Raw genomic sequence first — 13485 nt, 5'->3', positions numbered from 1 at the left:
TGAGATGTTTGGATGGCATCACTGACTCGATGGACGTGAGTTTGGGCAAACTCTGGGAGTGGTGATGGACAGGGAGGCCTGGCGTGCTGCAGTCCATGGGGTCTCAAAGAATCGGACGCGATTTGGCAACTGAACAGCAGCAGCGGCAGTTAAGGATGCGGGGCCTGCTTCCCGCTGATCTGTGCCCGCGGAGCCGAGCCCCAGGGGCGTTGCCCGGCCCCCCACAGCTCACAGCGCGAGCTCGGGGGCCACCGTGGTGCACTGAGCACTTGGGAACCTGGACCACCGCCGAGGCCGCCCATGCTGCTCGGGAGCCTCAGTCCCAGGCCTCCCTGGGCACCCGGGAGGCAGCACAGCCAAACCAGACCTCCCGATGTGCTGAGAGAGGGCGAGGGCAAAGCGCCCGGGGTCACAGGAGCAGAGCTGTGCGAGGACCCTGGTCCCGCGCCGCTCTGAGCCCAGAGGCGCGCCGGCTCCACCTCTCCCCGCCCCGCCGGCCCGCATCCAGGCACCCGACGCCTCCCCCGTCCGGCTCCCGCCCTGAGTCTGGGTGGAGCCACTGTGCGTCTCAGACCTTCACGGCTTCCTGTGAGTCCGCGTCTCAGGGGACCGAGCCCCCTTCCCTCTGGGCCTGGGTGACCGTAGGGTCCCCGTCCTTTCCCCGTCTGTCTTTATCCCTGCGGGGGCCCGGGGTGTCCTTCCTTCTTGAGTCCCCGTCCTCAGGCGTGGGGACACGGGGAGACCTCGGTCGTGGCAGCTGAGTCAGAAGTAGAGATATGCGACTCCTCTGGCAGCCCCGGGGCTCCGACTCAGTGCGTCCATCGCCGGGACACAGGTTCGCTCCCTGCTCAGGGAGCTGGGACCCCGCGTGCCCCCGGCAATGGGCCGATCGGCTCTCGGTTCGCCCCCGCCCGTGTTAGAGACGCTCAGTGGTGGTCCTCGTTCAGAGAGAACGAAGTCTCTATTCTTAGAGCCAGGGTAGTTAACTGGGAAAGGGTGCTTTCCAGTTTTTCCTGCTTGCGTCTTTCCGTAGCAGGCGGCTTCCCGGGCCCCAGACCGTTGCTCACCGACTCGCCCCCCAGCCCCGGGGCGGCTTCTGGGCCTCCTGCTTCTCTGCACCCCCTCCGCCCCAGTTCCACCCCGTCAGACGGTGACCGGGAGGCCGTCCTGACTGCGGCTCTGAGGGTGGCGCTGAAGGGCATGGCTCCCATCGCGAGCATGTCACTCGCAGGCCCAGAGCGGCTCTCCCAGGCCTGGGCGGCCTGGTGCACACGTGTTCTCAACCAGCCCGTCCCGGGCACTTCCAGCTGAGGTTCCAGGACCCTAATCGGAGTTGAGATTAGTAGCTAAAGTGGGAGCAAAAAATGAGCCAAACCGGGGTTTCTCAGGGTGATTTATTGCCGCTAAATATGTCAGTTGTTTGTTTGTTCTAAAAATATCGCTAGGAGGATGGGGGAGTATCCAGATTGTTGACACTTCGACCTAAAGGCGCAGCAGAGTGTAACTGATACGGGGCCCAGCGGGAGGCCCTGCCCGTCCAGAGAGGAGGCCCGGCGGCAGTCCTTGGCCTGCGCTCGGGGTGGGCGTGCCTGTAAAGCCAGGCGTCTACCCGCGGGGCTAGCTGGCTTTGGCCGAACAGACGCGGTGCCCGTGCTCCCGGAGCCAGCAGCTCGGGGAGCCCTGGTGGGGGAGCCCTGGTTGGGGAGCCCCCACACCTGCCAACACCCTATGCGGGCTCTCCTTCCCCGGCCGCCGCGGGCCCTGAGCATGGTTGCATTTCCAGAACTTCCTCAGTGGTAGAGGCTCCCAGAGAAGGTGGCCAATGAGCCGCCTGGGCCAGCCGCTCATTTCTAGCCACGATCTTCAAACCTCCCTTTGGTGGTTCTGTTAGCCAGCTGAGCAGGAGTGGGCGTGTGCTCTGGGGTTTCTAAAGGACACCAGGCGCTCTGACGACCTTGCAGACCAGGGTGTCCCTCCGGTAGCCATGGGCAGACTTCTGTTAGCAGAGTCCCTGTAAGTGAATGCACATCTCAGGAATGTCTGGATTTGATTAGCTTTGGGGTGGGCAGGCATGACTCCAAAGAGACCTTGAAGCCAGCTCCTGTTTACTTGCCTGGTTCAGGAAGACATTTGAGTTTTCCAGCCCTGAGGCAGACGCCCTGGGCAGTCGCGATGATCCAGCGCTCTGCAGACTCAGGCGCCCTTTCTGTGGCTGACGACGTGAGCGGTGCCTGGCTCGGTACACTGGTCCTCACTGGCCATGCTCAGCAAGGACCTTGTTGTTCTTAGTGGTTCAGTCGTGTCTGACTCTTGCGACCCCATGGACTGTAGCCCGCCAGGCTCCTCTGTCCATGGGGTTCTCCAGGCACGAGTCCTGGAGTGGGCTGCACTGTGGCCCGCCAGGCTCCTCTGTCCATGGGGTTCTCCAGGCACGAGTCCTGGAGTGGGGTGCACTGTGGCCCGCCAGGCTCCTCTGTCCATGGGGTTCTCCAGGCACGAGTCCTGGAGTGGGCTGCACTGTCCTATACCACAGCCACCAGAAACTCACCCAGGGAATCTCTCTAAAAGGAAAGGAAGGTTCAAGACCACAGGTGGGGGGTGCCCTTCATTTATGAGCTTAATGTAAGTGATTGATTAGAATGGCCACTGAATTCAAGAATAAAATACCTTCAAAATTCTTACTGGAATGAAATAAACACAGAATTGCCTAAGTGTAGGGACTATGGGAAGTGTTTTCCTGGAGGTCTTTAAAAAAAAAATCAGACCATTGGAAATAAAAATGGAGAGTTATGAAGTAGAGTGGTGCTTTTTGAACTTAAATTTGCACACAAATCACCTAGGAATCTTGTTACATGAAGATTCTAATCCATCGGGTCTCGTTCTAATCCGTTAGAACAAGATTCTAACCCAATCTTGTTACATGAAGATGCTACAGACAGACTCCTCTGTCCACGGGATTCTCCAGGCACGAATACTGGAGTGGGTTGCCATTCCTTCTCCACAGGATCTTCCCAATCCAGGGATCAAGCCTAGGTCTTCTTGATTGCAGGCAGGTTCTTTACTGTCTGAGCCACCAGAGAAACCCTGGGTCTAGAGTGGGTGGATTTTCTGCATTTCTCACGGGTTCCCAGGGAATGCACAAGGTACCTGCCCTGACCACATTCTTGAGTAGCAAAGCATTCACTGCAGGACTCTCACGGTCTTTCCCAGGTTTGGGTTAACTGGAAAAAGATATATATATATATTTTTTTCTTTTTCTAATGAGTTGATGAACAGATGTCAGTACAGCAATTAGGAGGGCCAGATGATGAAGGAGACTGTGTGTTTCCTGTGATAGCTGAGCAGACAGATCGTTCATTCAGATGATGTTTGTTGGTCGATCTCCATGAGTGATTTGTTCCCCAAGCAGTGCTATGGGAGCCGTCACGTGACTGGTGCCAAACCCTCCTCCTTCCACCTGTCCTCAGAGGGTCCTCGGGGTCCCGGAGCGTCAGCCCTGGGCTTGCACAGCTGTATGCCGCCATTGCAGGCACGCCCGGGGGTGGCTGAGCCCATGGAGATGCGTCAGGCCAGGTGGCCCGGTGACCAGTCCCGGCCCCGCTCCCCCTAGCGACGGTGACTCAGCCCGGATTAGAGGCTACGTTTTGCAAAGAACACCCCCTCCCTGGATCAGCCTGCTGTGGAAATCTAGCGGGAGAGCCAGGGCTCCGAGACCAGCAGGCCGTCAGAAATGCAGGTGAGGAGGAGTCGAGATGGATTTCCTTCACCAAAGCCAGCCTGGAACCTGAGGCCAGCCGCTCGCCCCGGTGTTGGAGGGCTGGTCAGCGGTGTCTAATGACTGCCCGTCCGTGACCGGCGAGGGGCCCGCTCAGCGCTCTCGGACTCGGTCCCGCTGACTCACTGGCGTCGGGTTTCCGCCTTCCTCCGCCTCACCGCGTGCTCCGGGCGCCTCCCTCGGCTCCTCTCCCCTTCTGCTCCGTGGTTGCCCAGCCGTCTTCCCAACCTCACACTGCGTCTCAGCGGGCCTGCCTCCTCCTGCCCCTGCCCGCTGTGCTGTCTCTTCCACCCGGTGACGCTCCCCACAGGTGTTCTGCAGCCAGTCCACGCCAGCCGTCTCTCAGCCCCCGGAAGAGAGATGGGGGCCGCGTTCGAGGTCCCTGTGGCCACTGCCCTGCTTGGGCAAACACCACAGGCATTTTCTGCACAGCTGTTTTGCATCCCGGCAGACATTCAGCAGCTAAACAAAGACAGGTCCCTGGCAGGCCTAGCCCAAGCGCTGCAAACACAGATCAGCACAAAATACCAGACGTTCCGGCTTCCCGGGATGTTCTTTCTGAATCAGCTGCCTTGACAACAGCGTTTACGGATCTGATTAGTGAGGGTTTGTTTATTAACATGTGTGTTTCCTCCTTGATGCAATTCATGAGTGCGTTTTTTATGCTGTAAGATTGGAGGGAATGTATTACTATAGTATTTCTCTAAACTTTCCTAATTTATTGTCATTGACAGTTCATCAGAAAGCTTGGTGAGGCATACTAGATTTCAGAATTTAGCAATATCTCCTCTTCTGTCTTTTTCTCAGGTCCCAGCCTTATATCCCAGACTCCAGACCCCATTCTTTGAGCACATGGGGACGATCCTGCCTTGGCTTGAGATGGTCCATCTGCCTGCCTGGAAGGCCTCTCCCCAGAGCCCGTCCTACCCTAACTAGAAAAGTCCCTCTCAGTTGTCCTCCATGGCCCCCCAGGAAGACCCTGTCTCCTTCCTTTTGCGCTGCCAGATAACCTTGTCCTTATGTCTATCTGGGTTTATCACGTATCCTGTGTATAGACCGCTAGACTGTGAGCTTTTGGTGAGGGGAGAAATACCGCATCTTACTGCTCTTTGTGGCCTCAAGGGCATATTAGGCACTTTTTAAAATGACAAAAAGATGAACAAATTCATTATCAGGCACATTGACAACTGCATAGATCTGTTGTTCAGTTGCTCAGTCATGTCCAACTCGCCGTGACTCCATGGGCTGCAGCACGCGGGCTTCTCTGTCTTTCACTATCTCTTGGAGTTTACTCTACTTCATATCCACTGAGTCGATGATGCCATCCAACCATCTCATCCTCTGTCTCGCCCGCCCCCCCCTTCCTCCTGTCTTCAATCTTTCTCAGCATCAGGGTCTTTTCCAATGAGTCACTCCTTCACATCAGGTGGCCAAAGTATTGGAGCTTCAGCTTCAGCATCAGTCCTTCAGCATCAGTGAATATTCAGGACTGATTTCCTTTAGGATGGACTGGTTGGATCTCCTTAGTCCAAGGGACTCTCAAGAGTCTTCTCCAACACCACAGTTCGAAAGCATCAATCCTTTGGCGCTCAGCCATCTTTATGGTGAACTCTCACATCCATACATGACTACTGGAGAAGCCGTAGCATTGACTATATGAACCTTTGTCAGCAAAGTGATGGCGTTTTAATACGCTGTCTATGTTCATGAGTAAACAGATGAAAAGAAATATGCAAATGAGATGAGGACGAAGCTAGTTGCTGCCTGGGGAGGGGCAGATCAGAAATGCCAGACGGAGGGACTTGCACGGGCCATTGGGAGGGCCACTGGGGGGAGGCCTCCAGGTGGGCAGAGAGCACAGGCAGGGAGGTAGGAGGGCCTCTGAGGGGTCCTGTCTGGGACTCCTGGGGGTGGGGCCCAGGGTAAAGCCAAACCAGAGGGACGTGCTGGAGGTAGGGTGTCCAGGGAGTGAGAAAATCTTCCTGGGGGTGAGATTGGAGATTAAACTGGGCCCTGGTACATTGCCCAAAGTGCCCGATGAGAACTCACGACGCCACAGACCCCAGAGCTTCACCAGGGGCCCACATCTTCTCTCTGAGCTCTACACTAAGCCAGGCAATTATTTTGAGAGTTACTCTGGGATTCTCAAAAAATTCCAAAAATAGGGTAAAATATTATTTCTATTGGTTCTAATGAAAAGTAAAACCCTGATTAACTGTGTCCATCAAGTATCTAGAGTTTTATATGCACCTGACTTTTGAGGGAAGAAGCAAGTCACAAAAAGCAAATGTAATCATTTTATTCAGAATCACATATGACGTATCCTAGGAACAAAACCTCAGCAGCCCCAACTCCTCTTTTCCTGCAGCCCTGCCCAAATTTCAGGGCCTCCTGAGTTGGGAAGATCCCCTAGAGAAGGAAATGGCAACCCACTCCAATATTCTTGCCTAGAGAATCCCATGTACAGAGGAGCCTGGAGAGCTACAGTCCAGGGGGGTCACAGAGAGTTGGACATAACTGAGCGACTAACACACACACATACAATCTGTGTCTAAGTCAGAAGTCTCACCTAATCTTTGTGGCAAGCAAGTCTTTTTTTTACTGATTGGACTATATATTCTCTGAGGGCAAGGAACTGTATTTTATGCCTCTTTCTCTTCCACACAGTATCTAACGGAGATCTTTGCAGATTTTGTCTCCATATGCGTGCTCAGTCGGGTCTGATTCTTTGTTAGCCTATGGAATGTAGCCCACCAGGCTCCTCTGTCCAGGAGATTCTCCAGGCAAAAATACAGGAGTAGGTTGCCATTTCTTCCTCCCGGGGCGCTTCCTGACCCAGGGATCAAACCCATGCCTCCTGTGTCTCCTGCATGGTAGGTGGATTCTTTACCACTTGCACATTTTAGGGTTTTAAATATTTAACAGTGAATTAGAAAATGCTACATATCTTCATTAGCGTTGTAGTGTGTTTAGAATATTTTAAGTCTTTCTCACGTTTCTTGTCCTGCGCTTTGGAGTCAAGTGGGTTTGGGTTTACATTTCTGTTCTGCCAGGAACCGGCTGTGTGAACTCAGGCGGAAGACTTAGCTTTCGGCCTCACTTGCAGAGATGTCGTAAGAATCTCTGATCACATGTTTACAGCGTCTGGCAGCCACTGTAGTTATTGTTATTATTTCACTTGTCTTGAAAGCAGAAGCTTCCTGGCTTATAGCTCATTATTCCACAGCAGAGAGCTCTTGTATTTTCTGGAATTGCATTTCCATTTGGGAGTTTTAGCTTCTGTTTATTTAAGGCTGGCTTCAGTGGTTGGGGGGCAAGGAGGTTTGACCTGAACCTTGAAAGCTAAGTAGAGAAGGCTTTAAAAGTAGAAATGGGTGGAAAAGCAGTTCCAGACAGAAGGAACAGCCCGCGCACAGACTCAGGGGCGCGAGGAGGGTGACCATGAAGGAAGGCGACCCTGACTAGGATAGGGGTGCGCCTGGTGGGCGGAGCACATGGGCAGGAGCCAGGCCCTCAGCGGCATTGCTCGAGATGCTAGGTTTGGGCTCCAGGAACATCGTCAGATGGATATTGTAGGGAAGTTCTAGTCTTCATTAATTTCCTGTAAGGATTCGAGGAGTCTCTGAACAAAAAGTTTTAAAATTAGATTAATGGACTTTGAGCCAGCTGTAGGGAACAGGAAAAGACCATTTTCCCAGCACGTGACGTCTGACTGCACTTAGAGCAACACCTCGCTTGGCCGTGTTGGCCCCGGGGGTGTGTGTAGCCGTCTACCCGCTGCCGCCTCCATTGCATCGACAGGTCGGCACGCTGAGACAGCCGCGGCTGGTCGGTCCCGGGATTTCTGCCTCAGGGTCTCCTCCGTAGGTAGGCTCTGCGGCCTTTTGGGACATCAACTGCGGCCGGTGAACGCCAGACGCTGTGTGTATCGTCGAGTCTGTCCTAATGGAGCGTGCCCCAGCCAGGCATTCGCAACAGTCCTGAGATGCACGAGCGGGAATCGGTGAAAGGGTGTCAGGCATCCCGGGGTCTGTTCTGGCTTTGTTCCCCGCGTCACCAGCCAGGCCTGGGGCCGGTCTCTGAGGCCAGGCCTCTGCCCCCGCTTCTGCCTGCCTTCAAGGCCGGGCCAGACTCAGGGGTCCCGGAGGTCTGCCATCGTGCAGGACACGCCTGACGGTGGGCGAGCAGCTCTGCCCTCCCAGCCCTGTCCCCAGCCCCCCTGTCCCCCAGCCCCCCTGTCCCCAGCCCCCTATCCTCAGCCCCCCTATCCTCAGTCCCCCTGTCCCCAGCCCCATCCCCCAGCTCCTCTGTCCCCAGCCCTGTCCCCAGCCCCCCTGTCCCCCAGCCCCCCTGTCCCCCAGCCCTGTCCCCAGCCCCGACCCCCGTCCCCAGGTCCCTGTCCTCAGCCTCCCCATCGCGCTGCTCTCCTTTCGCTCCACGTCCAGCGCCTTTCCCATCTCTTGGGCTCAGCAGTTGTACTATTGTTCTTGCTGTCAGGTTCTCTGAAATCCAGCCCACACCTTTTCAACTCCACATCCTGAGTCAAGTGTTTGAAAGCTGTTATTTCATGTTAATTAGAAGTTCTTTTTCCGCCAAGAAGCCTTGCACAGAACTGCTCTCCCAAGCTGCAGCCTAGAGACGAGGCTCTGGCGTCCTGTCCAGTTCCAGGAGCCGTGATAACTGCTCTCAGAGCCCCAGCTGCCTGCTGGGCGGGGAAACTTCCCCCTCACCTCCTGGCCCCCGTAGGCAGGCCTGCTTCGAGCCTGGCTCAGTCAGAGGACCTGGGGGCCTCCAAGAACCCACCGTGGTCCTGGTGGGGTGGCCCATTGGCTCGAATGGCTTGGTGCCCAACCATCACCCGTGAGGTCTCTGGCATCCAAGCAGGTCTCCACCACACGCTGACAGGTGACTGCTCAGCAGCCCTGCTTCCTCTGTAACACGCCTCCCAGGTGACCTATGTTTGCTGGAAGACTTTGCTGGAAACGTGGGCTTCCCTGGTGGCTCAGTGCTAAAGAATCTGTCTGCAACGTGGGAGACCAGGATTCCATCCCTGGGTTAGGAAGATCCACTGGAGGAGGGAATGGCAACCACTCCAGTCTTCTTGCCTGGAGAACCCCATGGATGGAGGAGCCTGGTGGGCCACAGTCCATGGGGTTGCAAAGAGTCAGACACGACTGACTCACGTTTTCACTTTCACTTTTAACACTTTCTGGAGAAAAAGTACTCCCACTACCTTCTAGACTCATGAAGATATTCATGAGTCAACATCTGCCTCCTTAAAAACCCCTCAGGACACCTGAGGAGCTGCTGTTCCCTGCAGGCAGTCCTGGAAAGGCCTCCGGGAACGTCACTTCTTGAGGTGTTTTTGAGCCAAAGCCAAGCCCTGTCTCCATCTGGCCTCACTCTCTCTGCCCGCCGCTGGTTGGCCAGGCCCTGCCGCCTGCATTCCTTGGCCTGTGGTTCTTACCGCCCCCCCTCTGGCTTCTACAGCCCCAGGCTTGAGGGGGCCACAGCCCTGACCCCTGGGGGCCGCCAGCGCCTGCTCAGGCATCCAGAGTCCATTCGGAGGGAAGGGATGGTGCCGAGCCATCCCGAGATCGGGTGGCGCCTCTCAGGACCAGCCTATTCCAGCTCTCATAGGGGAAAAGAGACTGTCCACCTCAGAAGTGCCTGCCTTCAGATGAGTGGTCCATAGTGAGGAATTCTCCTATAGGTTTCAATCACTAGAAACGTTTTTCTTTATCTTCCGTGGTTTAGAGAGAAAATGCTGATTTGACGCTTGTCGACCTTATGGTGCTAAGCACTGTGGATGGGAAGCCAGAGAGAGATACTGGGGTTTCTTGTTGAAGGGAGATGAACAGCACCGACCGAGAAGGGTCCTTACACAGGCGACACGGTGATGCTCTGTGCAGGGCCGAGCGAGGGCACACAGAGGCTTCAACAAGCAGGAGCGCCTCCCTGTCTTTGTCTTCTTTTTATTAACAACAAACACCACCTCACAAGGACTCCCTGGTGGCGCTAGTGGTAAAGACCCCACCTGCCAACGCAGGAGACGCAAGAGGCGCAGGTTTGATCCGTGGATAGGGAAGATCTCCTGGAGGAGGAGATGGCAACGCACTCCAGGATTCTTGCCTGGAGAATCCCATGGACCGGGGAGCCTGGTGGGCTACAGTCCACGGGGTCGCAAAGAGTCGGACATGACTGAAGTGACTCAGCACGCCTGTGGTGCACACGGAGTAAAGATAAAGGTGTGATTAAGTGGTATCTGTGGGAGACTTGTTTGATGAGATGGGGTTTTGCTGAATTTAGGAGGAACCAAGGAGAGACTTGGATTAGTAGAGATTAAGATTGAGAACATGGCAAGTACTCTTAGAGTTATGATAAAAACACAGACTTTGGTGAATTACATGGGGCTTCCTCAGCAGTAAAAGAACCCGCCAGCAGTGCAGGAGACATGGATTCAATCCCTGGCTTGGAAAGACCTCTTGGAGGAGGAAATGGCAACCCACTCAAGTATTCTTGCCTGGAGAACCCCATGGAGAGAGGAGCCTGGCGGGCTACAGTCCATCAGCAGACACGGCTGAGCACACGCATGCTCTCTGCAGTGAATTACGCTGGTGGGAGTAAAGAGCCCAGCAGAAAACATGGCACCAGGTGGGACGGTGACATACGTGGTGGCCTGCGGGCAGAGTCTTAAAGGCCTCGATAAGGAATTTTGACTTATCATTACAGGCGGTAAGGAATTACTGTAGTTTCTTGAGCTGGGAATGGGAATGATTTTTAGATGCGATTTCTTTATATATGATTTCTCAGAGCCGGGAAAGTGAGAGGATAGCGCGACCATCAGGACGGAATCTGGGCTCAGGCTGGGGCTTCACAAGGACAATGGCGATGAGCCCAGGGACCAAGGTGCTGATGCCAGAGGGAATCAGCAGACTGTGCACGCAGAGGAACTCTGAGAGGCCAGGGAAGTGGGAAGGGGCTCCGCTGAGTGCCCTGGCAGTCTGGGCGGAGCCATGGGTAGTGCCAAAAAGGGGGAGAGAGAGTCAGTGATTGTGAGTGACTTGGTGAAGTCCTTGCCCCTTCAGAGTGGGGCTGGAGCAGATCACAGAAGGGAAGGCCTTACCCAGGCCCCGCTTTTCATGAGCCCTTGGTCCAAGCTGTCATCTCCTTCATGCGATGACGATCACTGTGTAAATTACTGATAGGTATTTATATCAACAAGTCACATCACGTGGAGTTTTGTAAATAAATCAAAATTCACTTTTGATGGATTTTTGAGGTTTTGCAGATAAGTTGGTTGTGCTCTAAAAAGTGCCCTCTTCCTAAAATCTCTCTGTCCTGAATGAAATTACCACGCAGATGCTTTTCACCTGACCACCCGTGGCAGAGCTCTGCCGACATCGCCCTGGCAGTGAGAGCCGGGCAAAGCCGGATCCTGCCCCGCAAGCTCTGCAGTCCCTGGCCGCCGCGCTTCCCTCGGGTCCAGCCTTTGGACGCCCCCTCCTGTAGGGTGGCCATAGAGTCCCTTCCGGTTTCTTAGGGAAAGGCCGAACGGACTCTGTGGCCCCCCAGCAGGGTTCCGCAGAGCTCCCGGCCACCCATGCCATCCTGCCGGGCTCCGGCCTGAGCTGTGTCCTCCCCTCTGTCTCCCCTCGCAGACTGCTGTTTTCCAAAGTGAAGCTGGAGTCCCTTTCCCGGGGCCCGGACGAGGCGCTCCTCACGTGTAAGCACATGTTACAGATCTGGAAATCCTGCTACAACCTGACCAACCCCAGGTAAGAGACCAGGCGTGCGTCATGCGGGCATCGCGTGGCCTCCGCCGCTCCTCCGTCCCCGCCCGGCGTCTAGCGGGAAGGGCTCTCCACCCCCGTGCACCCCGAGCCCCCGCAGTGGAGCCTCACGCTCCATCTTTAAGGGCATTTTCTCCTGGCGTCTGATGAATCCGCCAAGTCATGGGTTTCTTATGCTTTTGCCGCCACAGTGGCCCACTAGGCTCAATTCCGATTAGTCTCCTGATTTCGCTCAACCAGCCATTTACATAATTCCTTTGAAGAGTCTTACCATCTTGCTAGTGATTTGTGGATAGACTAGTCAGTTATATATTCCAGATGGTGTTCTCACGGTAATATTTAAAAGACCTGAGTGGATAACAGGCTGCATCCTACCAGAAGAGTGGAAATTGCTATTGGGGTGATAAAGTGTAATTTTCAAGAAGCTAAAATCATGACTCAAATATACAGGAAGCATTTATCAAAGGTTTTATTTATCTCATTAACTAATGAAGGAAGCAATAAACTGTTAAGACTGATTCAAAGAAGAATTTGAAAACTAGATATGCTGAAATGAATTTGCAAATAAATATAAAAACAATAATATCCTATAAAACAATGAAATGTATTGCTTGGGGTTACCTTCTCTAAAGACACTGATTGTGTCTCAACCAGACAAAATTGGTAGGTTTTCCACCAGCAACTCTGCCCCCCAGAGCTGTGAAACAGCCCGGCCAGTCTTGGTCAGTCAAGGCCCCATGCCGCACAGGCAGATTCTGTGCGGAAGGTCCGCTAGGCAGCCCACCAGTCCTCTCCCAGAACGTCCCTGAAAAGCATCATCTTCAAGTCTTGGGCAGTTGTTCCCAGCAAATGTCTAGATTACAGAGTGTGCCCAGACCTGTAAAGGAAGTGATTTAAGGAAAAGGGGACCTGGTGATTCAGGTGAATTCAGACAGCCACTCACACAGAATATGTTCAGGTTCGCAGCAGGATGTATGGCTAGCCTGCCTTCTACTCTCAAGAGTCAGGAGTCTGAAGCGTGTAAGTCACGGATGTGTTCGGGGTCTGGCCCAGCCTCCGGGAGGCCGGCGGGGGGAGGGTGTGTGGGCTTAGGCGGGGCTTCCACAAGGACAGTGGTGAGACCAGAGCCAGGCGACATCAGGAGAGTCTGGGGTGACTCCAAGGGAGCGAGAAAGGGAGCCGGGCTAAGCTTCATGCTCCGAAGGGCTGGCGGAGCGCACAGCCGCTGGTGTGACAGGAACAGGGAAGGGGTGGTCGGTAACTGGGGAGCGTTAGTCAGGTCTAGACCCTGCAGAGCAGGGCTGAGAAGGTGAAGGAGGAGAGGCCTTAGCCCAGGCCGTCTCATGAGCCCCTGGTGCAGGCGGGGAGGCCGCCCCAGCCATCTGCCCTTGATGGGAAGACACCCAGAGACTGGCCTCCTCCCTTCTGTGGCTGTGTTCTGGAGATAAAGATCATCCTAATGTTTAGAGAAGGCCGCCTTCTCAGTCTGTAGGCAGTAATGGGAAACGTCCGCATTTCTGTCCCCAAAACCCCCCTCCCGGTCTCCCAGCAGCAGCAGGATTCGGGGTGGGGAGGGTCTTTGCCACAAGCCGACACTGCGGAGCCGGCTGCTTCCCACTGGAGCTCATGCCTTTGTCTGTGCCCCCCGAGAAATGAGGAAAGAAATCCACCAGCTCTCGCGTTGCCAATTTTCCCTCCGTTCTCCACACCTCTCCCACCTCCCCACATTTCCTCCCACATAGCAACCAAGAATATTGAATGTGAGGAGAGAAAAAAAAAATAGCAGAATCGGAAAGCTCTTTAAAAATACTTCACCAAATGCCTGGGCTGTGTGCATGGATCTTCGGGGCGGTGCAGGGTGGAGCCTGGCAGGGGGCAGAGAGGATGGGGCCGGAGGGCGGGGGTGCCTCGGGGGAA

The 13485-nt window shown here is 54.8% G+C and overlaps 1 protein-coding gene across 4 annotated transcripts in view; it reads left to right on the top strand.

Annotated features, from left to right (window-relative positions):
- The window catches only part of TTC7B (tetratricopeptide repeat domain 7B), a 279640-nt gene that overhangs the window by 208336 nt on the left and 57819 nt on the right, over positions 1 to 13485 (top strand). For all 4 annotated transcript variants that reach the window (XM_055538917.1, XM_055538916.1, XM_055538919.1 and 1 more), the window contains one exon: positions 11437 to 11553. In XM_055538917.1, the coding sequence (XP_055394892.1) occupies positions 11437 to 11553 (117 nt within the window). The remainder of the gene's footprint in view (positions 1 to 11436; positions 11554 to 13485) is intronic.

The sequence above is a fragment of the Bubalus kerabau genome, chromosome 10 (assembly GCF_029407905.1).
Source record: "Bubalus kerabau isolate K-KA32 ecotype Philippines breed swamp buffalo chromosome 10, PCC_UOA_SB_1v2, whole genome shotgun sequence".
In the NCBI taxonomy this organism is placed as follows: domain Eukaryota; kingdom Metazoa; phylum Chordata; class Mammalia; order Artiodactyla; family Bovidae; genus Bubalus; species Bubalus kerabau.
Note: the sequence above shows the minus strand (reverse complement) of the source record. Positions and strands in the feature narration are given on the sequence as shown.